The 25,136-nt window shown below is 40.3% G+C and overlaps 2 protein-coding genes across 4 annotated transcripts in view; one reads left to right on the plus strand and one right to left on the minus strand.

The window, feature by feature from the left end:
• Positions 1-22: 22 nt before the first annotated feature.
• On the minus strand, positions 23-12,396 carry rb1cc1 (RB1-inducible coiled-coil 1). 2 transcript variants are annotated; one of them, XM_008334353.3, is made up of 24 exons: positions 12,071-12,396; positions 10,059-10,415; positions 9,653-9,785; positions 9,438-9,564; positions 9,152-9,322; positions 8,819-9,021; positions 7,795-8,194; positions 7,517-7,687; positions 7,242-7,426; positions 6,936-7,122; positions 6,333-6,414; positions 6,170-6,234; positions 5,955-6,058; positions 5,701-5,827; positions 3,639-5,572; positions 3,359-3,545; positions 3,156-3,264; positions 2,709-2,997; positions 2,509-2,560; positions 2,388-2,435; positions 1,911-1,969; positions 1,577-1,704; positions 1,352-1,422; positions 23-973 (listed from the first exon to the last, which is right to left on the minus strand). In XM_008334353.3, exons 3-24 carry the CDS (start codon positions 9,721-9,723, stop codon positions 896-898), a joined length of 4,848 nt encoding a protein of 1,615 aa, XP_008332575.1. In that variant the 5' UTR covers positions 9,724-9,785; positions 10,059-10,415; positions 12,071-12,396; the 3' UTR covers positions 23-895. The 2 variants fall into 2 exon arrangements, with proteins under 2 accessions (XP_008332575.1, XP_024922113.1); XM_025066345.1 differs by lacking the exon at positions 10,059-10,415.
• A 5,753-nt stretch (positions 12,397-18,149) lies between these two features.
• agap3 (ArfGAP with GTPase domain, ankyrin repeat and PH domain 3) overlaps positions 18,150-25,136 on the plus strand; it is a 108,897-nt gene continuing 101,910 nt past the window's right edge. Inside the window, exon 1 of one of the 2 annotated variants that reach the window (XM_008334357.3) lies at positions 18,150-19,322. In XM_008334357.3, the coding sequence (XP_008332579.1) occupies positions 18,956-19,322 (367 nt within the window). In that variant the 5' untranslated portion in view covers positions 18,150-18,955. The remainder of the gene's footprint in view (positions 19,323-25,136) is intronic. The other variant, XM_008334358.3, reaches the window with a different exon arrangement.

Below are 25,136 nucleotides of genomic sequence, written 5' to 3' on the forward strand. Positions count from 1 at the left end.
CAGACAGCCAGCTCAGCAGGTGTGGGGTCAATCCTTTATTGTTTCAAAACTCTATCTTTTTGCAATACAGTCATTTATTGTTACATGTGTGATTTGATGGGTAATGTACAATGTCTCCTGATAATGAAACACAGTCACAAACTTTTCCTTTCTACATATTAATATTCTATGATAGTGAGAAGTGTTTGGGCTGATAATATTGACTTAGTTCTGTCAGCTCAGCTACTTCCCTTCTTAACTCAACAAAAGCATTGTTTTCTCTCTTCTTTTTTTCTTTTTTTTCTGAAAGTGCATTTTGAAGATTGCAAAGACGACCGTCGCAGCCGGTCGGCCATAATGTACATCTCAGTATGGACTGATTTGTGAGTAACAAATAGCGTTAAGTACATTTTCAACTACAACATTTATCTGGATTAGGTAACTCAAAAGAAAATATATCAATATGCATGCCGTGAACATTCCTCCGTTAACATTTACAATAAATGTATATTTCTGTAATTATGAAGCGGATAGTGACAACAGTATTTTTTCACAAAAGGACAGATGCTGATAATAAGAACTAATATTTAACATCCAAATGTTTTTGTTCAAATTTTACACGCAGGTCAGACGGCGCAGAGCCGTAGTGTACGGGGCGATGCCCTTATAAAATTAAAAGCATTTGGTCCACAATAAGAAATCAGGGAGTTAAAGAAACAGAAATAAAAACAAAAACAAATACAAGCAGGTGAGATTTTTTTTAAACAAAAACTAAAAATAAAATGAAAACGCTCTGGATTATTTGCATTTTTTTTAAAATTAATCCTTAAATATTTTGATGATGAATGACAATGTCATGTTTCTGATCAGAAATCAACCCATATATAAATATACATTTTATTTTTTTACTTGGCTACTATACTCTTCTGTTCCATGGAACAGCTTTCACTCTGTAGAACTTGGTACCTAAAGGAACCTTGAATCTGTTCTGGGCCTGGTGAAGCGAGAGAGAAGAAAAACAAGGAGCTGTTGAAAACAGAAGTTTCTCTCTGGACGTGAACACAACAGACAGAATAACTGACGATCAGATCATTAAGTCATCGACTCAATGAGATGCAATTTGAAGCTTTTTTTTTTTTCATAATAATAATAAAGGTGTTTTTTTTACTGACAGTGAATCAAACTTTGATAAAAACTTTTGATAAAACAATTTACAATTTTTTTTAAAACAATCAATGATTTCCCAGAAAACAATACAACATTTAGGGAAGTTGACACAATTTAAACATTATATATATTTTAAACATGTATTGTTGTGAAATACTGCAATGAAAAAACCAACAGTTTACATCAAAAGAAATAAAGTGCGTACCTTTTTAGCCTGGCAATACTCCTTCTCCATGACTTTTCCAAGGACCCATGGTCGTCTTGAAGTTCCTGATGCTAAAAACGAAAAACACCTTTTTTTAATCATTGATTTAAAATAAAAACAAAACAATAACAAATATTTATGGAGACACAACAGAAAGCCACATTTGTGCCTCAACACATTTGTACTTTATTCATTTTAATTTTTCATCATTGAAGTGACGCTGACCAGGTTTGAGGTCCAGTGCAGCCAGAGACTCTGAATGGAGGAAGTAAAGGGTGGGGCCGACCGTGAACAGCACGTAGTTGTCGTGTCGTTCGTCCAGGATGATTAGAACCAAATCGCCAACCTGGAAACTGAAGCGCGCACACACAGACACACACAAAATAAATGCAAAAAGATCTCATGGATGTCACCACCCTGCTAGAAAAAACACATTCAAGGTAATGACGGTTGCAATTATGTCCAAAAGTTTACTACATATATTTTGAGATGAAAAAAAAAAAAAAGTGGGCAAAAGTTAAAGCCATGTGTGTTTGTGTGTGTGTGTCACATCACTCACTCTCTGATGGCGATTTTGTCTGAATGCCGTGATGACACAGACGACATGCTTTGAGACATCTACAAAGAGGAGGATTAGAGCCACATTACACATGTTACAAACAAGCATTCAAACAATATTGGCTACAAATCACTTCCAACAGGACTTATTTGAACATGTGTCCAACAAGAGATTTGCTAGAAATAGGCTTAGTGTTTGTACTTTCATCCCAGCGGCACAATGAATGGAACTAAAACTAATGTGTTCTACTAAAATAACGGCTGATTGGAAAAGAAATCTTTTCAGATGCTTTCAGTACTATTTTTTTAGCCAGGCCTAAAAATGAACAACTATTTACTATACACTATTTTTTCAGCATATTCCATATTCTCTGAGCTGTTCATCCACCCAGATCGAGATACTAGTCTTTGGTGCTACTGCCACCTAGTGGTGGTAACGTTAAATAGACATTTGTGGCGACGGTGCTGATGGACCTACCAGTCTTTGACTGAGACGCTTGTTTTCCTCTTCCTTCATGTGTAAAGTCTGCAACAAGAAAATAAACTTTGTTAAAAACATAGCATTTCACAAAAATTAACAGCAACAGTTCTAGACTCACCTGCTCAAGTAAGAGAATCCGCTGTTTCTCCTCAGACATCATGATGTTATCACTGCAGAAAGAAGAAGTTTACTGGTAAGAAGAAAAAAAAAACTGGAAGAGTTTGAAGTTGTTACATGGATGTTCTAATGAATAATAAAATGTTTCTAATTGCATGTCACCGGAAACCAGGCTAAAATAGTTGACATTGTAGTGCTTACTGGACTGTCACCATGCTGGCTTCCACTGCTGAGTCTACATGGTCGTCATCTCTGATGGCTGCTACTGAGGCCAGTCTGTCAGTGTCACAGTCAGCAAAACCTGCTCCAACCAAAGGCAGAGCTCTGGCTGCAGCTAGTCCGCCCTCTGTGACCTCATGAGCTGCAGGGTTGACTGTGAAGAAGGCGGAGGAGACAAGCGCCGTGCTGCGCAGGCGATTGAGCTCCTCTTCCAGGTGTTTCTTTTCCTGCATGACACTGGCCCGGTCCTCAGACAGTGTCTCTATTAGAGCTGCAACATGTGGGAATAAATAAGGAACGTTGATCCACCAGGGTGAACTAATGATGGAGCAGTCTAGACAATGTGGATTATAGCTGTGGGCATCATGGTAACTACAAAAAGGCTGTGTTCATGAGATAAGTGATGCATGAATGTACTAAAGCGTTCACCTTTGTCCTTCTCCTGCTGTTGGCTGACTTTCCTCAACTTCTCAGTGAGGTCATTGATGATCTGCTCCTTCTTAAGCTTTTCTCGGGTCAACACTGTGTTAAAATTGGTCTAGGGGAAACGTAAATGTTGTTTAAATTTAAATCTACAACTCTAATCAATCATTTGTACCTCAATACTTTCCAGTTACAGGTCCTACACAAACCTGCTGCTCTGCTATTAATGACGTCTTGAGATTCTGCATCTCCTCATTCTTCTTCTTTTCCAGGAGCTCCAGCTGGGACTGCAGGCACGCCCTCTCCTGCTGCAGCCGCTCCTGAAGTGCTGAGTCCAGGGACAGCGGTACTGCAGCGACTGGACATCCCTCAGCGTGTAGTGGCGACCCTTCATCACTGGAACGCACAAAACAAACTTGAGATCTGATGGGATGATCGACAAAACTCGTACAGCTATAATAAGTATGCGTTACTGAGACCCAGCAGTACCTTTTTAGGGACTTGACCTCCTGAAGTTCACTCTTGAGCACTTTAATTTTCTCTAACAACTTCCTTTCCATTTCCTCCTTCTGTTGTTCTAACTCCTTAAAGGCATCTGGTGATGGTTCCTTGGCGGCCTCCTCTTTTTCCACCTCTCCCTCATTTGCTTGCGTGTCCTGCTCTGGAGTTTTAGTGAGCAGGTTGTTTTCTGTCTGCAGTTTATCAATGACAGTCCTCAGCTCTTGTTCTACTTCCTGGAAGCTCCTCAACTGTTTTTCTTTTTCTGTGTTCAGACCAACCAGCTGGTCCACTTCTAGTTTGAGTTTCTGCTGCAGCTCAGTGTGGCTCCTCTCAGCTTCCTGGACTTGCTGTTGCAGAGCGGAGAGCTCATTGTGCAGTACAGTTGTTTCCTCCTCGTGTCTGTCCACCAACTCCGAGATGCAGTGATCCTTCTCAATCCTCATCAGAGTCCTCAGTTCTGCCAGGTCCACTTCATACTCCTCATTTTTAGCCTGGAGCTGCCTTTTGATCTCTGCCAATTCTTGACTTAGGACTTTGGTCTCGGCTTCAACCTGAGACTTTGCGGCCTGGACCTGCAGGATCTTAGCCTCCTCAAATACGACCCTCGCTTCCTCGATCTCGGACTCTTTAAGAGCAAGCTCCACCTCCACCTTGCAGCGCAGTTCTGCAAGTTCAGCAACTCGTGCCTCCAAGTCCATAATTTTGTTGTCTTTCTCTCTGAAAATAGAGGCATGAAGATCAGCGGCCTCGTTTAACTTTGCACTATTTTCAGCCACCAGATGTTCCAGAGCCTCCTGATTACTTTTGGTAAAAGTCTCCAGTTGTGCCTTGTATTCCTGCTTCATCCTGTCCTCCAGTTCTTTTAGGTGAGTTTGTTCAACAATTTCCAGCTCCTGCCGAATCTTCTGCTGACCACGTTCAATCTCAAAGTGCAGGTTCTCCAGCTGACCAGTCAGAGAATCTTTGGCAGCTGAGAGCATCTCAATCTCTTCAGCTCGATCTCTAATCGCCTGCTCCAGATTTTCAATCTGAACTTTGTAGTTACTCGCCGTCTCGACCCAGCGCTCTCTCTCTGTCTCAAACTGAGCCAGCTCCTTCTCTTTACGCTCCATTCGCCCCTCCAGCTCAAGCATGGCACGCTGGACGTCTCTGACAATATTCTGATTGACTTGGTTTTCCTCCGTTAGTGTTTGAACCTGCTTCTCCAGTTCCTGTCGAACAGAGAGAAGCTCAACCTGGTGCTGCTCCTTTAGTTTCAGTTCATGAGTCTGACAGAAGTTGTCTACCGTTGTGCACACCTGTGTGGTCACACTTCTCAAAACCAAGCCGAGGTCATGTTGTTCCTTTGTGACCGTGACACGTAAGTGATGGAGGTCGTCCTTTACTCCCCTCAGCCTGGAATGAGTCTCCTCTGAAGCAGACTGGTACCTGTCGATGACTTGTTGGAGGGCATTTATCCTTGAATTCTCTCTTTCTAGAATTGTAGTGTCCTGCATGCGCTTGTTGTCTATAGCATTGATCACTGAGGAGTACAGAGACTCTACCATCATATCGGGGCTGGTAGGGTCACTGATAGGGTTTGGGGAAGTCATGTTCTCCTCAATCACAAACTCATTGACAGCGGACATGAAGTCAGACTCGGGACTTTCTGCCAGGGAATCAAGGTCAATGGAACCCTGCTGCAGGACTGGATCCATGTTGGGATGGCCGATGGTTTCAAAGTCAAATGTTTGTGCATCAATGCTATCCGGGGACAGGTCTTCCAGAGGGGCTGGGACTGGGACTTGCAGTGGTTGGCATCCAGGTCCCTGTAGGCTTAGAGAAGTGGGGGCTTTGGGTGACACAGGTGTGGTTCTTCCTGGGACACCCTCAGACTGAGGGGTGGACTCTGTTGATTTCTGACCGCTCTGACAACTGGAGCCCTTAAAGATAACAAAAGAAAGAACTCCTGAAACTATAACACTTGATTTTGTTTTTCACCCTACGGCGATAAACTGCACCGAAACATATCATTGACGCAAACAGAGGTTGGAGATGAGGCTGTTTTTACCTGTTTTTCACTGAGCAGGTCAGTTATGGTTTGGGACATCTCATCTACACTTTGTGCTGCTTGAACCAGGTGGTGAAGTGTGCCTACATGGTGATGTAAGGGTTCAAAGTCACACATCGTTGGGACCCTGGGAAAAAAAGATGAACAATCAAATTAAAGGAGGACTGAGAAACAGAGCCTAACATCCTGCAATGTTAGGCCGTTTCTGAAAATGATGCTGTCAGAATGCTCAGTGACTGAGGGCGGAGACTTACATGAGGAAAGGTTGCACCTCCACAGGACAAGAAGATTTCAAGTACTGCAGGTCGTCAAGTGAGATGTCAGGAAGCTCGTCGTCAAACCTTCTTGGCTTACGTGTCTATAAATAAACAGAAATACAGAACAACACAGCACAATAATAAAACAATAAAGAAAGCAAAAATGAAAATTACAATTAATTGTGTTCATTTACACTGTATTTCCAACTCACACAAAAAGATGTTGGAGGCCACGAGTCAAGGCCACGAAATAAACTATTTCGGAGGAAAGACTTTCCTGAAAACAAAAACAAGAAGACAGAACAATTACGATGTTGCCAGTTTAGGTGTGAGTGGTGACACTTAGGAGGGAACTGCGATCTTTTGAAGACTTACTGAAGAGTTTTCCAAAGGATTCTCTTTTGTATTTCTCTGCCTCATACAGTTGTTTCCCATCTTTCACAAGTGCATGAGCCCACTGTAAGTTTAATTAACAGAAAACGTTAACATCTAAATGCAATTCAATCCTTCTGTTCTGTTGATGAACATCTGAATTAGTGTGAATACGTGTTCAGTGAATTATTATTAAACCAGAACCTGCACAATGCTCAGTTCTTTTAAAAAACAGTGCAGTTCCTTGAAGAAACAATGTTTATAAGAAGTTTCAAACTACGTGTGATCCTGCTCATCAGGACACAGAGAAGGACGTTTTAATTTTAAAAAGAGGACGAAGCACATGACCTGACGTAAAGACACAGACCTCACATTGTTTCTCTTGTTCAGGATCAGCCAGCTCTGTTCATGCTTCATCTTTATAATCATCTACATTTATCATTTTAGACTTGTTTGTCACAGTGATGTAAATAAACGACACGGAAAAAAAAAAAAAGAGTTAGAGGAAGGACTATGATTTAACAACATCAAAACAAGATGGAGATTTATTGTTATTACGATGTCGGGAGGCACTGAGAACTTCCAGTGATGGCGCGTAGCACTGACCTCTCTGTAGTGCCGCATAAACATTTTCCTCCTGACGACTTCCACCACTGCCAGACAGTACATCTGGGGCACGGTACTGAGAGCCTCCACTATTCTCACCCTCTCCCTCAGCTCCATCAAAAGTCTGAGCAGAGCCTGGAGTTTCTCGCTGTCCTGGTCTGCATGGAGCATCACGTAGCAGCACCATCTATTTCAATGTAACAACCACCGTTAAACTTACACAGGCTGCAGGGAGACTCAGTGTAGGAGACAATATAATAAAAAAAAAAAACTAAATAAAAGAGAGAAACTATTTTTTGTTATTACTTGAGTCTGACTTGAAGGTTGTTTGCAAGTTCTTGTTTGGCAGTAGTGCATTTCTTTTTGATGTCTAGCAGCTTCTTGTGGTTGTTCAGCATGATCATGAGCTGGTTGGTGTGGCTCACACACAAGTCGGGCAGAACAGACGTATCCTTCAGGTTTTCAGCCCGCTTCTGATTGGCCAAAAATCCCTGCATGACATAAAAAATAAAAAAAAGTCAGCAATACTCATTTAAAAATGGCAAATTTGAATCAAATCGTATTTATTGAACTTCACACACCTGAGCGAGTTCTTTTTGCTCATTCACCAACTTCTTACAGCTTGCGATCATTTGGTCTAAAGCGTACAACCTGTCTTCCAGTCCCTTGATGGCCTTCATGTTTTGATTATCAAGCTTGGCAATGGTGTCTCTACAATCTGCCAGAAAGGGCTGAATGATCCGAGGTTCAAGCTGAAGAGAAATCCAACGACACGTTTTAATGAGGACTTTCTCCAATGCCATTTAAGACTATACCACAAATACCTTTAGACATAACGGCTGCTGTGCCACTGACTCACCCGATTGATGGAGTCGAAGCATTTCCTAACAACTGATTCCACATCGTTGGGTCTGTCTTGCACATTGATCCAGTCCAACAAAGTGACGTTGAAAGTAGACAAGGTGAACTCTGTCTCGTCATCCAACAGTGCAGCTCTGAGCCCACCGCTGTCAGTCATTTCACTCGTTTCCTGTTCGTTGCCTGTTTCACGTGTGTGCGCCGCCGATGCAGAACAGGGTGACGACTTGGTCTGAGTTTCACTGGTGCAGCGCACCGAGTCAGTGGACTTCTCCTCCTCTGTCTCATCTGAATCCTTCTCTGGGGTTGAGCTGGACTTCTCTATGCTCTCTCTGTAACTGTGTCTCGTCAAACTCTCAAGCAGGGGTATCCTGGCCATTACAGAGACGGCCGTCCCTAATCTGCAAACACAATGAAACGCTAAAAGGTGATAATCAATTTTACATGACCCATCCTGGTCATTTTATTGTGCTTTATTGGATGGTATGTTTTTAAAAGTTAATAGTACAAACCCTATTCCCGAAAATGTTGCTACTCTAAATAAGGGGAATGAAAAAGTTACAAGTTAAAATAGTAAAAAAGTAAAATAGTTTTATAATTGACTTTATAATTCAGATTTGTTTTTAAATTGTTTAGATAGATGTATATTATGAACAGTTTACAAATTGATGCCTGGGACACACAAAGGGCAGAGGTCATACCAGTAAGACTTCGGGGGAATTCGTAATTAGCTAGTAAACTGAATCTGGTTGATAGATAGAGTAAAGTTAAGTCAACATCTAAAATCCACTATGTTTGTTAATATATTTTTAATTATTCATATGATTTAGTCCAATAAATCTGTGATGTTTTGTAGACTAAAATTAAACTAAATTTAAAACATATTTTGACTTAATTAAGACTAATTTTATTTAATCTAGTCAGAAAACTAAATTAAAATTGACACTGCAGTTTTATACTAACCACAATAGGTTTTTTGTAATTATATTACCAGGTATAGGTATATCAGAAAAAGCATCACATACCTTGACAGTTTCACTTTAATTTCTTCCAGGTCTTGTTGGTAGCTTGCATATGCTGTGTCAAACTTCATAAGCAATTTTTGATAAGACAGAGTGCAGTCATCCAGGTTAGCCATAATAGCAGCCCAGCCTTGGTGCTGAAGGTGTTCATCGTGCACCAAACGTTCACAAAAAGAGCAGAGTTTCTTGGCAACTTCAAACATTTCCTGGTAAGAGAATTTCAGAACACACGGAGGAAATTTCAAATAATACAAAAGAAGAAAATGCTGCATACAACTTGACAGACTAGATGAAAAATCAGGCATCTTTAAAAACGAAGAAAACATATGTAAATACCAGAGCAAGTTGTGTTCGAGAGGCAACGGTGTGAAAAACAGCTGGCATCAATAGAGACTCCTCCACCTTGACCTGAATCTCACTCTCAATTGAGAAGGTGGTTTTAGGGATCGTTGGATCCCGGTCGCTTAAAATCATCTCTTTGTTAAATAGAAAAATGGGGTTTGTTTCCTGCAAATCAAGAAAAATATATCAGTAATGACAACATCACATAAACAAACACATGCTATTATAACAATCAGGTATTTTAACATTTTCTTTTGGCGTCCAGTGCAAGTAGACTCACAGTGCCAGCACTGTAGCTGCAAACTCGTCTCTCTGCAGACATACATTCTCCTCCATTGACAACAAGGACTTGGTTTTGAACTGCAATCTTGTATTTGGCTTGGATGGCATGTTTTAGCTCCAGTACGCTGCATAAAAGAGAGATGAAATAAGGTCACAACAGCAAAAAGGCAAGCTCAAATAACTCAATCTTTACATTATATACAAGCATCTCACGTTTGGACGGCAAGATCAGTGTCAAATGTCAATGTGCTGCCATTGTTGACCTGGAACACATACAACTTCATGTTGAAACTCCCAGACTTCGTTGCACTTGCCTGTCCTGCTCATTTAGTTATTCAAAGCCACCCTGTGGGAAAAAACAAAAATAAACACAAGATATTTAATTAATGTGATTTTTCAGAGAATTATCAAAGTTAAAAGGTCATTTATTAAGATTTCTTTTCCACTTAAATAGAAAAGATGATGTTATCTGTTATCTTTATAAGTTATCATTCATACGGTGACTTTCACAAATGACCCCTGGCTTGCATTGTCATAGATGCGTTGTGTTCAAAAAGAGCCATAAGTTTTGCATACACAAAGATCACAGCTGCAGTTGCTCTCAGTGTCTTTTAATTACCTGGTCGTCCATAATGTGGGACCAAACCGTCTATGGACAGACATATTGAAGACAGCCCAAAAGCCCACACTGTCTTCAGAACTCATGAGTGTGCATCTTCAGCAAAGCTCACTAATGAACATGGTTTTACCACTACCAAAGAGTAGAGGTAATTTTTATGGAAACAGAACGTGCTGTGTGAATGCCAAGTATTTACACTGCAACCTTTGATCCGTGCGTGACGTCCTTTGCATACATCAAAGGCAGATGAGATACCCTTCCGTAATTGTTTCAGGGCAAGTGATGAACAGATAAAAGGAACATGAGAATTGAGGTGTGTTCTGTTCAAACTCTTCACAGTCTTTCCCAAGCCACACCCTGGAAGAAGAGATGGAAGCAGAGGGAGTACCTGATCATGTCATAATGCTTTATAGTTATCTTGATGACTCAGAGAACCTGAGCCAACCAAGTTGGGTGTCAATTACTACAAATGTAAGTACATTTTACATTATTTAACTGGTACTGCTGCCGGTTTGTAGCTGGCTACATAAAAACAAAATGGGGATGGGGTTCTTTAAGGTAATAATTGATTCTGTCAATAATCAGGTTCTAAACAGTCTTGATTTTAACAGGCTATGCACATTATTATCTGAACATGTTAAGAGGGTTGTTTATGTAAAGAGGTCGGTTGAGCTGGTTTACAAAGCTTGTTTCAGAAGACAGCAGGCTCTGATGGTATTCCACAGCACTGCTCTGACCATGCAAAATGAACATGTCGGGTGGAAATAATCATAGTAATTGTAAAAGAGACAGTGTCCCCTCCATAAACAAACCAGTCTACTTCTTCAAAGCAGGAAGCAGTTATTTGACTCACACCTGCTTTAGAGTCAAGCATTCACAATAACCTATGTATGCATAAGGCATACATCTGACTTTTTGTGAATGGAACTGCCCTCAGAACCACCGCACACAGACATCTATTTTCTCTATATGCTACCACACATTTGATCTAAGCACATAATTTCCTAAAATGTCTTTGTAGTTTATTCTCCGAGTCTGACACATCTCTATTGACACCACACCATTTATTATTGTGCAGCAATTATAGGCTGATTTTTTATATTTAGTGATGTGAATGTGTGTAACTAGATGAAGCTGTTTATACATTTTGGTGTATGGATTCTACAGTAACTGATTTGAACATTAGCATTTGAAATTGAATACTGGTGTCTTCACAGACTTAAAAAAAATCCTCTTAAAATTTATGGGGGAACTTTAGTCTTGCAAAGCTGGGCATTTGCAAAAGTTAAGGAGTGGATTTTAAAAACTGAAATTACTGGAATTAAAAAAAAAAAAAACGTTACTTCATCCATTTCTAACAGAGACCAACATTGAACAGCATATTAAGGGTCGTCTTGAGACTACTTTACTCTTATACAAACACTAATTGTGTTCTGGTTAGGCTTATGTCGGTATTTTCAAATAATATTTTCTAAATTTAAAGTTGTTGGTAATCGGGTTGAACGTTTTTCAGTACAGGGAAGCCACATTGTGCGATCTAAAAATAATAACTTAATGTTGCCATACAGTCGCTGATTACTGCTACTGGCCTAACGACCTCACCAACTATGTTGTATTTACAAACACTATAGATGGTGGTTATAACCAGCACCTTGTAATGGGTGGCTATGTCTGTCACTTCGAATCGTTCTTATAAAGTTCTACTGTTCTAAATGCTTTACTATACTATTGTCAAAGAACAGAGAGCGTTTGGTCATTGTCATTCACCTCGAGGCCTCCAGTCTGTCACAGCAGCAGCTGCTGTTGCTGCTACACAGCTAGTCAATAATAATACGCTGACTCTGCTAAGTGGCTAACAGCTAATACAGCTGTCAGGCTAACGCGACAACGCTATTATAACGTCCAAAATTACCAGATCTAACACGATTATACAAATCAATCAACGATGCCAACTTTAACATGTCAGCTGAAGCTTAACCCACACAGTAAATTAATCATTTCGTTAATCTTACCTCACTTAGCTCTCATCTCCCCGTTCTTGTCTCCACCTCTGCTGCTAGCAAACACGCTAGCCACCGAGCTAGCTTGCTAACATAGAGTGAGCTCTGCCCGAGCCATTGATAGCACGAGAAATACGACTAATAATGATTACAATATGTGACAGCCATTATCATTTACACAGATCGACCATGTTGTTACAGATCATAAATCCTATTTGGCAAACTCTAGTCGAGATTGTGTTAAAAACGAACAGATTAGGAGTTGTTTATCTCAGGCTAAGAGCCTCTCAGTAGCTCTGTCTGTTTTGTTGTTGTCATCTACCGAGTGAGGTCCTTAAACTCTTCAACCAATAGCGATTCGTTTTTACGAGTGAGGTCATTGACTGCCTTAACAATTTAAGTACACTGTTAAAAAGGTATATTTTCATCAATAAGAAGTTAGGTTGACCTAAAACGTTAAATTAAAAAAAAAATTAAATTTTTAAAATACCATGATGTTTATAAAGCGGAATAACATTTGTCTTTTAAGCTTACAATAAATGACAGAAATATCACAATATTGGACTTAAATTATATAAATACAAATTTACGTATTTTGGTATAATTATATTTGATAATGAATAATTATTTAAAAATCTGTTTTACATCGAATGCAACACTTTTACTTTTATGTGTTATTTATTTTGACTCTCCTGGATGGAGACAATGTGTGTACCAATTTTACTGAATCGCTAAAAAATGGTCTTAAAACGTAAACTTTGAAGGTTCAAATTTAAAAATAGTGTTGTTTTCCCACGAGTTTTTGCTTTCGTCACTGTGCTTGTCCAGGTGCATTGTGGGAAATGGGCTGTAGAGTGTTTTGGTGCAGCATAAGGAGGGGTGTGGTTTATAGGAGGCTGCAGTGTGAATGATCCATCTGCTGCAAACAGGAGGCAGTTTGGCAACAGTTTTGACAAAACCCAAATAAAAAAAAAGTTTATCCATTTAACAGGAAAGTTCACTTCTAAAAATACTAAAGATGAAGAATTACATATGATAAGAATAAAACAAAAAAATTAACAGAAACCAATTAAGCTCAATGAGACAATCAACTGAGAATTGTCTTGTCTCTCTCGTATGGGTCCTACATGCTTCCTGATTCCAGCCCATAATGTGACAGAATGAACAAACCAACAATGGAACCAGCTTGCTCCAAATATTTTAACTTAAAATAAAAGTGATTTCTGCTGGGATAGCTGCTTTTGACTTTTTTGGTCCCTATACAGACCAGGTTTATTTCCAGTTAAGTTTTCTGTCCTCTTTACCTTGTATGTACTGTACATTATTTGATTGCTAATGTTGTGATATTTAATAAACACATTAGCGACAATAATCCAAAAATCTGAAGTAAAAACGAGACTGCATAAACAATAGTTTTAGATAATTGTTTGAAGAAGGTGCCCAAGCAAAACAAAATCTGTCTGACAGGCATTCCCACATTTGGTCAACAGATGGAGGCAGAAGGCTGAAGATGTGCAGTCCCAAACAGACCGAAAATCTCTCTCTCTCTGTAAAGAAAAGGATACTGTAAAAGATGATGGTGTTTTCCTAAAACACACATCACCCATTGAGCCAGAGGAAATAAGGTTTTACATGCACAATATTTAAGCACTGTATAAAAAGGTGTTAAAGGTAGAATAAGAGCAATCTCCGAGTCCTTCATGTGGAGATGAACACAGCCATTATCTTATATCCAGTTTTGTGGACTGAAAAATGTGCTTAAATGAGAGATTCTTCTAAAGAATAAAACAGTGAGTGTCAAAACACAATTGTGTGAAGATGTGCATTGACTTTGATGATGAAAGGCATCATTTCTTTGTATTTAAAAACCCATTGACTGTGTTCAATAGTGAATTTATACACAAAGAATACTGTAATGTGTTCACTGCATTATTCACTTTGGTGTTTCTATAGTATTATGATAAGGTTGTTACATAGAACATTACATCTGACTGCAATGATATTTTGCTCATTCATATTAAAGTGATTTTCCTTTTACCTTTGTATGGATTCTGCATTCGTTAAACTGACCTAAAAAGACACTAACATATTGGATTTCCTTCCTATTCGTGGGACTGATTAGACATTATCTGCATGCACCACAGCAGCTGCTGCAAAGAGACAGGACTGGATGTCAGTCACACTGTCTCCGGCTATGAGCAGCTGTTAGTGTGAAACACATACATACCAGCAGGCGGCGCTGTCTCTTCTCCATACTGTGACCCACATAACATCAGACCACTTGTGATGAGCCTCCCTAATGTGAAATGCTTAGGTGTGAGAAGTGCATTTATATCAAGTACCCAGCCAGCGTTTGTATCAAGTCTATGTAGGTGGAGTGAGGGCCAAAAAGTAGGGCAATATATAGGTTTTTGCCTGAAGGTTAATGTTAGTGCTGCTCAAATTCACACATTTTTGTATGTGTATTTAGAAAATAACAAAAAACCCACAAAGTGTTTCATTTTAAACAAACAATATTTCTTGAAACCTGATCAGCTATAGAACCACTCATTGGTTGAGGGTGTAGTGCGTTAGTGTCAGTTGATCTGTCAAATATTTATCTTTCAATACATTGTTATTGTTTATACAGAAATCCTGCAGAGTTTTTGTATGCATATGACTATCATCTTTGATAACCTGTGTATTAAACAAAAACGAAGTCACTAATTCACCATTTCTGTTGTTTCAGAGCCGTGCCTTACATTTTTTCTATCTGCCTAGGCTGCATCCATCCACCACCCATCCATCCATCCATCACGCTGATTTGTCATTTGTTATGGTACAGTTGTTATGGGACGACCTTTGCGGGACAATGTGTACAAACTGTGTTGTTGTTGTTGTAAAAACAATAAGAAATCCCTCACCCCAGCTGCATCATTTCCTCCCGAGTCTCAATGTCCGTCTTTATTTCTGTATGTAAATATAAATATGTGTTTGGTTGCGTAACTGTCAGGTAGGTTTATTATAATGAGGCGCGCGTTGCGACTTTCTTCTCCCCCTCAGCCAGATCCAATCACACCCTCCCCCATCTCAAGTACAATTACGTGATGGCTGACGTTTCAGCGTGCGGAGGAGGGCGTTGGGCAGAGACCACTTGGACTAAAGAGGACCAAAACCTATTTGGTTTCAGCACAGAAACAACGCATTGAAGGCAGCGGAGGAGAGCGCCTGTGCTGCAGCCGAGCCCATTGTCTGCTTCCCAACGCAGCGAGGAAAAACGGCTGAGAAGCAAACTGCGGTGCAGCCCTCACAGGAGTGTCCAAGTGGTAGGCACTGCAGGTTTAGCCACAGAAAAAGGGGGCCTGGACAGTTCGTGGCCAGCAACGAAAAATGAATCACAGTCAAGTTTTTATAATATGAGCAACACGAGCCACGTTACGTTGCATTTCTCGACCAACTATTGATGCTTGAGCGCTTTTTCAGAGCTGCACTCCGCGCGGACTTCTTTTGTTTGACTCTCCGTAAATTCTAGTCTGCACGTTTGTTCACCCGTCGCTGCAAAGAACCAGACTTCCAGACGCTGCGAAAAGACCCGAGATGAATTTCCAGTCGAGTGTCCCAGTGTCCGCTATCTCGCAGCAGTCTCAGCCAGCCATGCCCACCCCAGGCACGGTCCCTGCGCCGGTCCCAGTCCCCCAGTCCATTCCGTCCCAGTTCGGATCTGGATCGTCTGCAGGCTCAGGGGGCGGACAGTTCGGGTCGGGGACTGTGTCAGGACAGGCGGCTCAGACCGGCGGCCCAGCGGGCTCCCAGTATGTTTTGTCCAACTCGGCGGCCATCAGGGCAGAGATCCATCGGTTCGAGTCAGTCCACCCGAACATTTATGCCATCTACGACCTGATCGAGCGCATCGATGACCTGGCTCTGCAGAACCAGATCCGAGAGCATGTAATATCAATTGAAGGTGAGTATAGGGAATCAGACTGTTGTGTGATGATACCTCTCATTCATTAGGAACTGTGGGTGTTTGTGCATTTACTGAGTGTTTTCGTGTGTGTGTGTGTGTTAGGGGGTGGGGCTCTTTTTCCTATCCTTTTATGAACACTCCGTATGCTATGGGCTCAAAGCACAGTGTCAACAATCACACTTTGTGGTTGGGGGCGCAGTGGATCTCATTGTCCTGCAGGAGGGTTGAATTGCTACCATGCACTGCAATGAAATGTTCAGCTGCCGCCACAGGAGGCAGACTGTGCAGTTTTATTTTTATTTTTTTTTGTACCCCAACTTCCTTTTCAAAAACAGCCTTCTGCTGCTGCATCATTTAGTGAAGAGAATCTCATTTTCCACATCAGTCACTGTAGCATCTGACGGCAAGTTTGGTTTTAAACAAAGGCATAACCTTAACCATAAGATGTGAAAGCTCTACTAAAACAACACAGCAGTTGTCCTGCACAATGCAGAGACAGGATTTTGTAATGCAAGCAGGTGAAAATGATAATGTCCTAGCCGGAGGCACATGGCAGGATACACAGAGTCAGCGGGTATATTCTATGTCACGCTGGAAATCAAGTCCCAATGTATTTATTACCTGCCCGTGGAAGGATGGCAGTGACAGTAAACTGGATTTCACTAGTATGTGGAAAGCTACAGCAGCCTGTTAAATCCATGTAGGACTGAGGATGATGCACTGACAGACACAAGTGTCTTAAATTATGGTAGCGGTTTGTTATACAGCACATTTTTATGTGCTCTCCATCCGCACAGACGTGGCAGCCAGAGGAGACGACTGTCCATCAAAATCAACTGTCAGCCGTCTGGAGGAGTGTCATTTCAACACGTTTCCTTCTATTGTCATTATAAAAGCTTCCTAACAAGGGCTGACCATAAAATACATGTACAATTGTTTCATCATGTTTTTGTCATTGCTAGTAGTGCAAGAAAAAGACCTGTATTTCAAGGAAATAGTCATAGCATTATTGTTGGTTACTCTCCGACTGTTGGGTCTATATATTATATATTTAAGCAATTACAGCATTTGGGTTATTTTGTGGTTTTGCTTGAGTGTGTTTTCGTTTAGAGCTTTGAATGCAAAGAGTGACACATGCTGTTATTGAACCCTTCTAAACCATCTACATGTAAAAGCCTGTCATCATGCACACGTCCTTGTAAAATGGATGAGTAATAAGTCAGGTTTATCAACAAACCTGGAGCCTGTAAGTGGGTGTTAAGAAATGTTATATCCAATGTAAAAAAAAAAAAAAAAAAATCCAAGCTGCAGAAATAAGGGCCAGGATAGAATAGGTTGGTTTGGTTTAAGGTTCTGTGTGTCATTTAGTTTGAGTTGCATTTTTTCTTCCCTTTAAAGTTAAGTGAAGGAAAGATAGTACAATCATTAAATTTAATGTAGTTTATTTTGAGTTTTAAACATTGTAAAGGAATGGAGGCCCAAGAATATAAAAAGATTAAACAAATACGCTAAGCCACCTATTGAGTTGGCCCAGAGACTTTATCTAAAGTAAATAAAATGCCTACACACTTTAAAACAACAATAAATACATAAATAAATAATAACAAAAACCAAAAACAGACAACTGTGGACTAAATCTTTACCAAGTTGAGGGTTGTCTCTTTGCCAAGTATAGTTTCTATTAAAGAACCTAAATGCGCAACCTAACCTGCATGCCTACCAGATTACACCAGCATATTTGAAAATGTGTCAATTTAGCCCTGCATGTATCCAGTGATCACACCGAGGGTCATGCAAACATTAGAGGCCAGAGGTCAACATCACATACACACTGACAGCACAGACAGGATCACATAGGTACACAGTGAAAATGTACATAGTCAAGCAAATTTACATGTATACATTTAAAAAAGTACAAGGTCAAGCAATTTACATATATACACACACATTTACAAAAGTACAAAGTCAAGCAAATTTACATGACATAGTGTACATTCATGTAGGTTGATGAAGCTGGAACTCTGGTAGCCACTCTGGACAGCCACCGAACAGAACCTGTGTATTAAACAAAAACGAAGTCACTAATTCACCATTTCTGTTGTTTCAGAGCCGTGCCTTACATTTTTTCTATCTGCCTAGGCTGCATCCATCCACCACCCATCCATCCATCACGCTGATTTGTCATTTGTTATGGTACAGTTGTTATGGGACGACCTTTGCGGGACAATGTGTACAAACTGTGTTGTTGTTGTTGTAAAAACAATAAGAAATCCCTCACCCCAGCTGCATCATTTCCTCCCGAGTCTCAATGTCCGTCTTTATTTCTGTATGTAAATATAAATATGTGTTTGGTTGCGTAACTGTCAGGTAGGTTTATTATAATGAGGCGCGCGTTGCGACTTTCTTCTCCCCCTCAGCCAGATCCAATCACACCCTCCCCCATCTCAAGTACAATTACGTGATGGCTGACGTTTCAGCGTGCGGAGGAGGGCGTTGGGCAGAGACCACTTGGACTAAAGAGGACCAAAACCTATTTGGTTTCAGCACAGAAACAACGCATTGAAGGCAGCGGAGGAGAGCGCCTGTGCTGCAGCCGAGCCCATTGTCTGCTTCCCAACGCAGCGAGGAAAAACGGCTGAGAAGCAAACTGCGGTGCAGCCCTCACAGGAGTGTCCAAGTGGTAGGCACTGCAGGTTTAGCCACAGAAAAAGGGGGCCTGGACAGTTCGTGGCCAGCAACGAAAAATGAATCACAGTCAAGTTTTTATAATATGAGCAACACGAGCCACGTTACGTTGCATTTCTCGACCAACTATTGATGCTTGAGCGCTTTTTCAGAGCTGCACTCCGCGCGGACTTCTTTTGTTTGACTCTCCGTAAATTCTAGTCTGCACGTTTGTTCACCCGTCGCTGCAAAGAACCAGACTTCCAGACGCTGCGAAAAGACCCGAGATGAATTTCCAGTCGAGTGTCCCAGTGTCCGCTATCTCGCAGCAGTCTCAGCCAGCCATGCCCACCCCAGGCACGGTCCCTGCGCCGGTCCCAGTCCCCCAGTCCATTCCGTCCCAGTTCGGATCTGGATCGTCTGCAGGCTCAGGGGGCGGACAGTTCGGGTCGGGGACTGTGTCAGGACAGGCGGCTCAGACCGGCGGCCCAGCGGGCTCCCAGTATGTTTTGTCCAACTCGGCGGCCATCAGGGCAGAGATCCATCGGTTCGAGTCAGTCCACCCGAACATTTATGCCATCTACGACCTGATCGAGCGCATCGATGACCTGGCTCTGCAGAACCAGATCCGAGAGCATGTAATATCAATTGAAGGTGAGTATAGGGAATCAGACTGTTGTGTGATGATACCTCTCATTCATTAGGAACTGTGGGTGTTTGTGCATTTACTGAGTGTTTTCGTGTGTGTGTGTGTGTTAGGGGGTGGGGCTCTTTTTCCTATCCTTTTATGAACACTCCGTATGCTATGGGCTCAAAGCACAGTGTCAACAATCACACTTTGTGGTTGGGGGCGCAGTGGATCTCATTGTCCTGCAGGAGGGTTGAATTGCTACCATGCACTGCAATGAAATGTTCAGCTGCCGCCACAGGAGGCAGACTGTGCAGTTTTATTTTTATTTTTTTTTGTACCCCAACTTCCTTTTCAAAAACAGCCTTCTGCTGCTGCATCATTTAGTGAAGAGAATCTCATTTTCCACATCAGTCACTGTAGCATCTGACGGCAAGTTTGGTTTTAAACAAAGGCATAACCTTAACCATAAGATGTGAAAGCTCTACTAAAACAACACAGCAGTTGTCCTGCACAATGCAGAGACAGGATTTTGTAATGCAAGCAGGTGAAAATGATAATGTCCTAGCCTGAGGCACATGGCAGGATACACAGAGTCAGCGGGTATATTCTATGTCACGCTGGAAATCAAGTCCCAATGTATTTATTACCTGCCCGTGGAAGGATGGCAGTGACAGTAAACTGGATTTCACTAGTATGTGGAAAGCTACAGCAGCCTGTTAAATCCATGTAGGACTGAGGATGATGCACTGACAGACACAAGTGTCTTAAATTATGGTAGCGGTTTGTTATACAGCACATTTTTATGTGCTCTCCATCCGCACAGACGTGGCAGCCAGAGGAGACGACTGTCCATCAAAATCAACTGTCAGCCGTCTGGAGGAGTGTCATTTCAACACGTTTCCTTCTATTGTCATTATAAAAGCTTCCTAACAAGGGCTGACCATAAAATACATGTACAATTGTTTCATCATGTTTTTGTCATTGCTAGTAGTGCAAGAAAAAGACCTGTATTTCAAGGAAATAGTCATAGCATTATTGTTGGTTACTCTCCGACTGTTGGGTCTATATATTATATATTTAAGCAATTACAGCATTTGGGTTATTTTGTGGTTTTGCTTGAGTGTGTTTTCGTTTAGAGCTTTGAATGCAAAGAGTGACACATGCTGTTATTGAACCCTTCTAAACCATCTACATGTAAAAGCCTGTCATCATGCACACGTCCTTGTAAAATGGATGAGTAATAAGTCAGGTTTATCAACAAACCTGGAGCCTGTAAGTGGGTGTTAAGAAATGTTATATCCAATGTAAAAAAAAAAAAAAAAAAAGGATATATAAGTTGCAAATGTATTTCACGTTAAAACGTATTCTAACAAATATCTCATTTGTGAAGATGTGAAATGGCTGCAGCCGTTTTTGTGCTATCTGCAAATGTATTATTGAGAAACAGAAATTGTATTTTATTACAAGTTGTTTTCAGAGATTACCAAACACTTGACCCAAAGGAAAAAAATCCACTGTCAGCGCTCTTTCACTGCAGGGTCTCACACACTTGGAAAATCTCCAAAGAGTATTTTCTGGCATCTATATAGCTGTATATTCATTCTCAGGCCCTTTAGCAGTCTTTGGAAATGGAGTCAATGTTAATTCCGTTGGATGTCAAAGTTTAAATATACATGCATTTCACTCATTAACTGCTTCAAGAGGTGCTGTAATTGTCTACAGTCAATCTGTCAATCAATCTTCTTCCGTGCGTTTACTTTTTTTTTAATGACCAATCGTCAACAGTTGCTGGTTTTACATACACAAGCAATCAACAGTTGCTGGTTTTACATACACAACGCTGTTTTGTAAACACATTCATCCTGGTCAGAATAAGTACAAATGTGTATAAATACAAAGTTTTTGATCATTGCTCACATCACGCAGACATGTTTACATTTTAGTCAGATTTAATCATATTCTGAATTTCTCACAGCAGCAGACGTACGGTATTCTTGAACCATAATAAGACTTTGCTTTTTAATGTTCAAACCGGAATGCGAATGGAATGTTCTGTGAGAAACGTCTGTCAACACTATAATCTTCACAACTTATTCACAATAAGGTCAATAGTCCTGCTTGTGGTTTCAATGCAAACAAAACATAGCTGGTGTAGCCTCAGGGCAACTCACTGTGGCTTATTTTCTTGCTGTGCGAATGTTGGGCTGGAGCAACAAACTGAAAATCCTCCCCTTCTGTGATTTGAAAGCGCTGTTGCCTGACCTTGTTTTTTTATGTTTGGGGATTGAATTTCCTCAGTTAGCTGTCATCTTGATTTTAGTCGTGTAAGCATCCATTCAAAAACAAGACATCGTCATTGAAACACAGTCTGATCTTATTGTAGCTACGACAGTCGGTCTCTAATCTGAAAATGGCTGGTAAATGACAGAAAGAAATACTTGTACATTTTGTACTGGTGTTATGTTTAGTGTGAAATATAACATTCAACATAGCATACATCATTCTTTCCCATTATATAATCATAAACTGTTATTTTTTTTAAACAAATAGAGTAGGTAACCTGTAGAGGCTGCAACAGGCGACTCTAATCCGCTCATCTTCACCTGCACTGAGGAACTGCAGATCTCTTCCTCCTCAAACTCGCATCATTGCAGAGGCTGTTGCTAAGGAACAAGTGGCTCCTGCGTTTATGTGAAAGTGCTGAAGAGAGTGAATAGAAATGACTTGCCTCTGCTTAATGAATAACCGTTCTTATTAAGGTCTGTTGTTTTGGGAAACAATAAGAGTTGGTTTAATAATAATAACAGTTGCTCATTTGCTCCTCTGGTCCTAATATAATCTCACTTGATAAAGTAAACCATGCAAATGACAGGGGCAGGTGATAGGCAATTGCCAAATTGAAAAAAAAGAAATTACTAATTGTTTCTTAAAGACAATTATTTTATTTCAACATTCATTTAAAAACCTGTGTTAAATATTTCATTATTCTTCAACCATCCAGACTAGAATGTCCAGGCCTTGAATTTCCTCATCATTCATGACATTTGTGGTATGCAACACTGGCAGGATAAGTGCAGAATGTTGAGATATTTTGAGCAAAGTGGAAGTGAAGGTTTTGAAATCCTGGGTCACAGCACAATGTTTTACTGCAGGATGGCATTTGGTTATAATGAATACTTCGTCATGTTGTTATGTTAGAGACTACTATGTATTAAATGAGGCCTCAGGATTTTTGCTGCCTACTCTGTCTAATGTTAAAGTTCATGCATTCATAAAAAAGGATGAATTATTTAGAACCTATACTGGCCTTATGTTGGAATACTACAAAATTCTATCTCAACAAGTTTGTGATAGATGTACTGTATGTTTTTAAAAAACATTTTATATTAATGCTCACAACCAGGACAATAAAAAAAAAAATTATATTAATGCTCACAACCAGGACAATGAGTTGATTGCAAGAATGTGAAAACAGTAAGTGAAAAAAACAAAAACAAAACACTGCTCAGACATGAGGTCCAGGCTTCTCCACAGAAACTGTCACATAGTGAAAAAAAAAACACTGCTCAGACATGAGGTCCGGGCTTCTCCACAGAAACTGTCACATAGTGTTAGCGTGAAGTCACTTGATGATGATGTTGAAGCAACAGTGATGCGTGGAGCTAAGGATTGTACAACCCTGACCTTCAGGCAATATTAGGTTCAACTGAAGAGCAAATGGAAAACTATAATGTAGTTCTTGTGTTTGCTGTTTTAACTGTTTGTTTAAATTTTATTTAATCTGATCCATTTACATAATCTGATACATTTAATTGTGTAACATGACTTTATTTTAACACAAAGTCTTACTAAAGTAGTAAAAATTAAATGTAAAGAAAAACATAAGCATCTAGGAAACCTTTTGGAAGTCATGGTATCCATGTACTGTTCTGTACTGTATACATAATCTGCTTTACCCTTTCTTGAAATGATGTTACAGTTGCCGTGAAAATTGAAACAGCTTAGCTATTTTATACTGTGATTGTCAATCCTTAGATAATACTAAAACAAAGCTGTATTTCTAATTGAACCAGTGAAAGATAATGCATTTACAGCAAATGAAAAAATATACCTGACTGACACAGTTGTTAAATTTGCTTGATGGTGTGCTCCGGTTCACTTACCATGCCTGTAAAGAGAATATAAAATGACAAGTAATTCATTTCATTTCATTTGTTAGTCTTTGGTCTAAAAGTATGATTGAGGAAAATCCCACTTTAAGTCCTCGTAAGACGGGGCAACACATTTCTCTGCTCCATTGTTTGAGTTTACACGCCCTCCTGCCTTCACAGACCAGGAACAAGGTGTGACATAGTGACAGCTGTAGCTGAAAAGCTGCTGCAGAGAATTCTTCAGCTGAGGTTCACATCCAGCTGCGTGTCTCTGTGTCCCTGAGCAGGGCTCACATCAACATGTTGCCCATTATTGTGCAGCCTCCAAGTGTGTGGTCCAAGCCTAGGTAAACAGAGTGTGTTGCATTAGTAAGGACGTCCCGTCATCAGTGTGCTTATTATTACTGTGTATTATCATCTGTGGCAACTCCTGAACAAAAAACTGCAGTCAAAATGATTCTTCCCCTTTTACTCTTCAGGGAATTTTTTTATTTCTTAATGTGTTAGTGGTATAAAGAACAAGAGGGTGAAACTTACAGCAACAGTGAAAGGAGTTTTAATAAACATAAAAGCTAATATAAAACAGCCATAACAAATTAACTTAATTAAAATAGCAGGTGGGTGTATTCATTTGGAACAGTAGAATGAGTGCATGTGTCATAGTTGTAATCAGCAGCCTGTGGTCTAGTGGTTAGAGGATCAGGCTTGTGATGAAAGATAACCTGTTTGAATCCCATAACCAGTACCTGGCACTGCTAACATGTCTCAAATGTCAATCACTGAGGCGTTCAATGGACAGGTTAAATGTAAATGACACGTTCTGTTGTGTGTATCAGCAGTAACCAATAATGACACTAGAGCTTGAGTTGTATTAACTCCAAGTAATGTATGAAAAAAGATGGAACAGGTTTTTCTTATTGAGTTGACCCTGGAGAGGATTCACAGGAAGAGTTAATTCAGATTTCTGCAGCTTGGAGACAACTGCAGAGATGGTATCCATGATATGACTCCAGTTATATTTTTAGACATTCATTTCAAAGTGGTGAAGTGTTCAATTAAGGAGACCATGCCCAGGGAATACTTTTCTTCCACTGTTTTTGCAGTGAAGTCTCAATTTTTTTTAGCCTACTTCATATTCATGTCACAGCTGTATACATATTTTTTTTAGGTTTTTATGGAACCCACGTGGGTCAGTTGGTGGATGCCTTACAGCAGGATTATTACAGTATATGCAGTTTATGTGTTCTTCCTATGTGTATGGGTTGTTCTCAGAGGTCTCCAATTTTCATCCCCAATTCAAAAGCTTTAAAGGGATCATGCATGGACCTCTTGTGTTTAAATGGTGGATTAGTTGACATATGAAGCTGTACTGTGTCTATAGTACACATTGCACATCACAAACACAGCCTAGTGATGGACATGACATACGATGTTGTACCTCTCTAAGTTCCAGTGTTTGTAATAAATACTGCTTAAGCTCAGTCAGACATTCATGTCTCAAACACTCACTCCAATGTCAGGGCAAGGACAGGCATCTAATTCCACAGCTACTCAAGTAGAGTTCTTGGGATTTCAAGTAAGGACTAATAAAAAAAAAAGCACACACAATGGAACTGTGTGTGCTCCAATAGCTAGGGATGACACAGAGAGATACAAAAAGCACACAGACCAAGGCCTTGCAGCTCT

This window comes from Cynoglossus semilaevis, chromosome 20, assembly GCF_000523025.1.
Source record: "Cynoglossus semilaevis isolate Cse_v1.0 chromosome 20, Cse_v1.0, whole genome shotgun sequence".
Lineage (NCBI taxonomy): Eukaryota > Metazoa > Chordata > Actinopteri > Pleuronectiformes > Cynoglossidae > Cynoglossus > Cynoglossus semilaevis.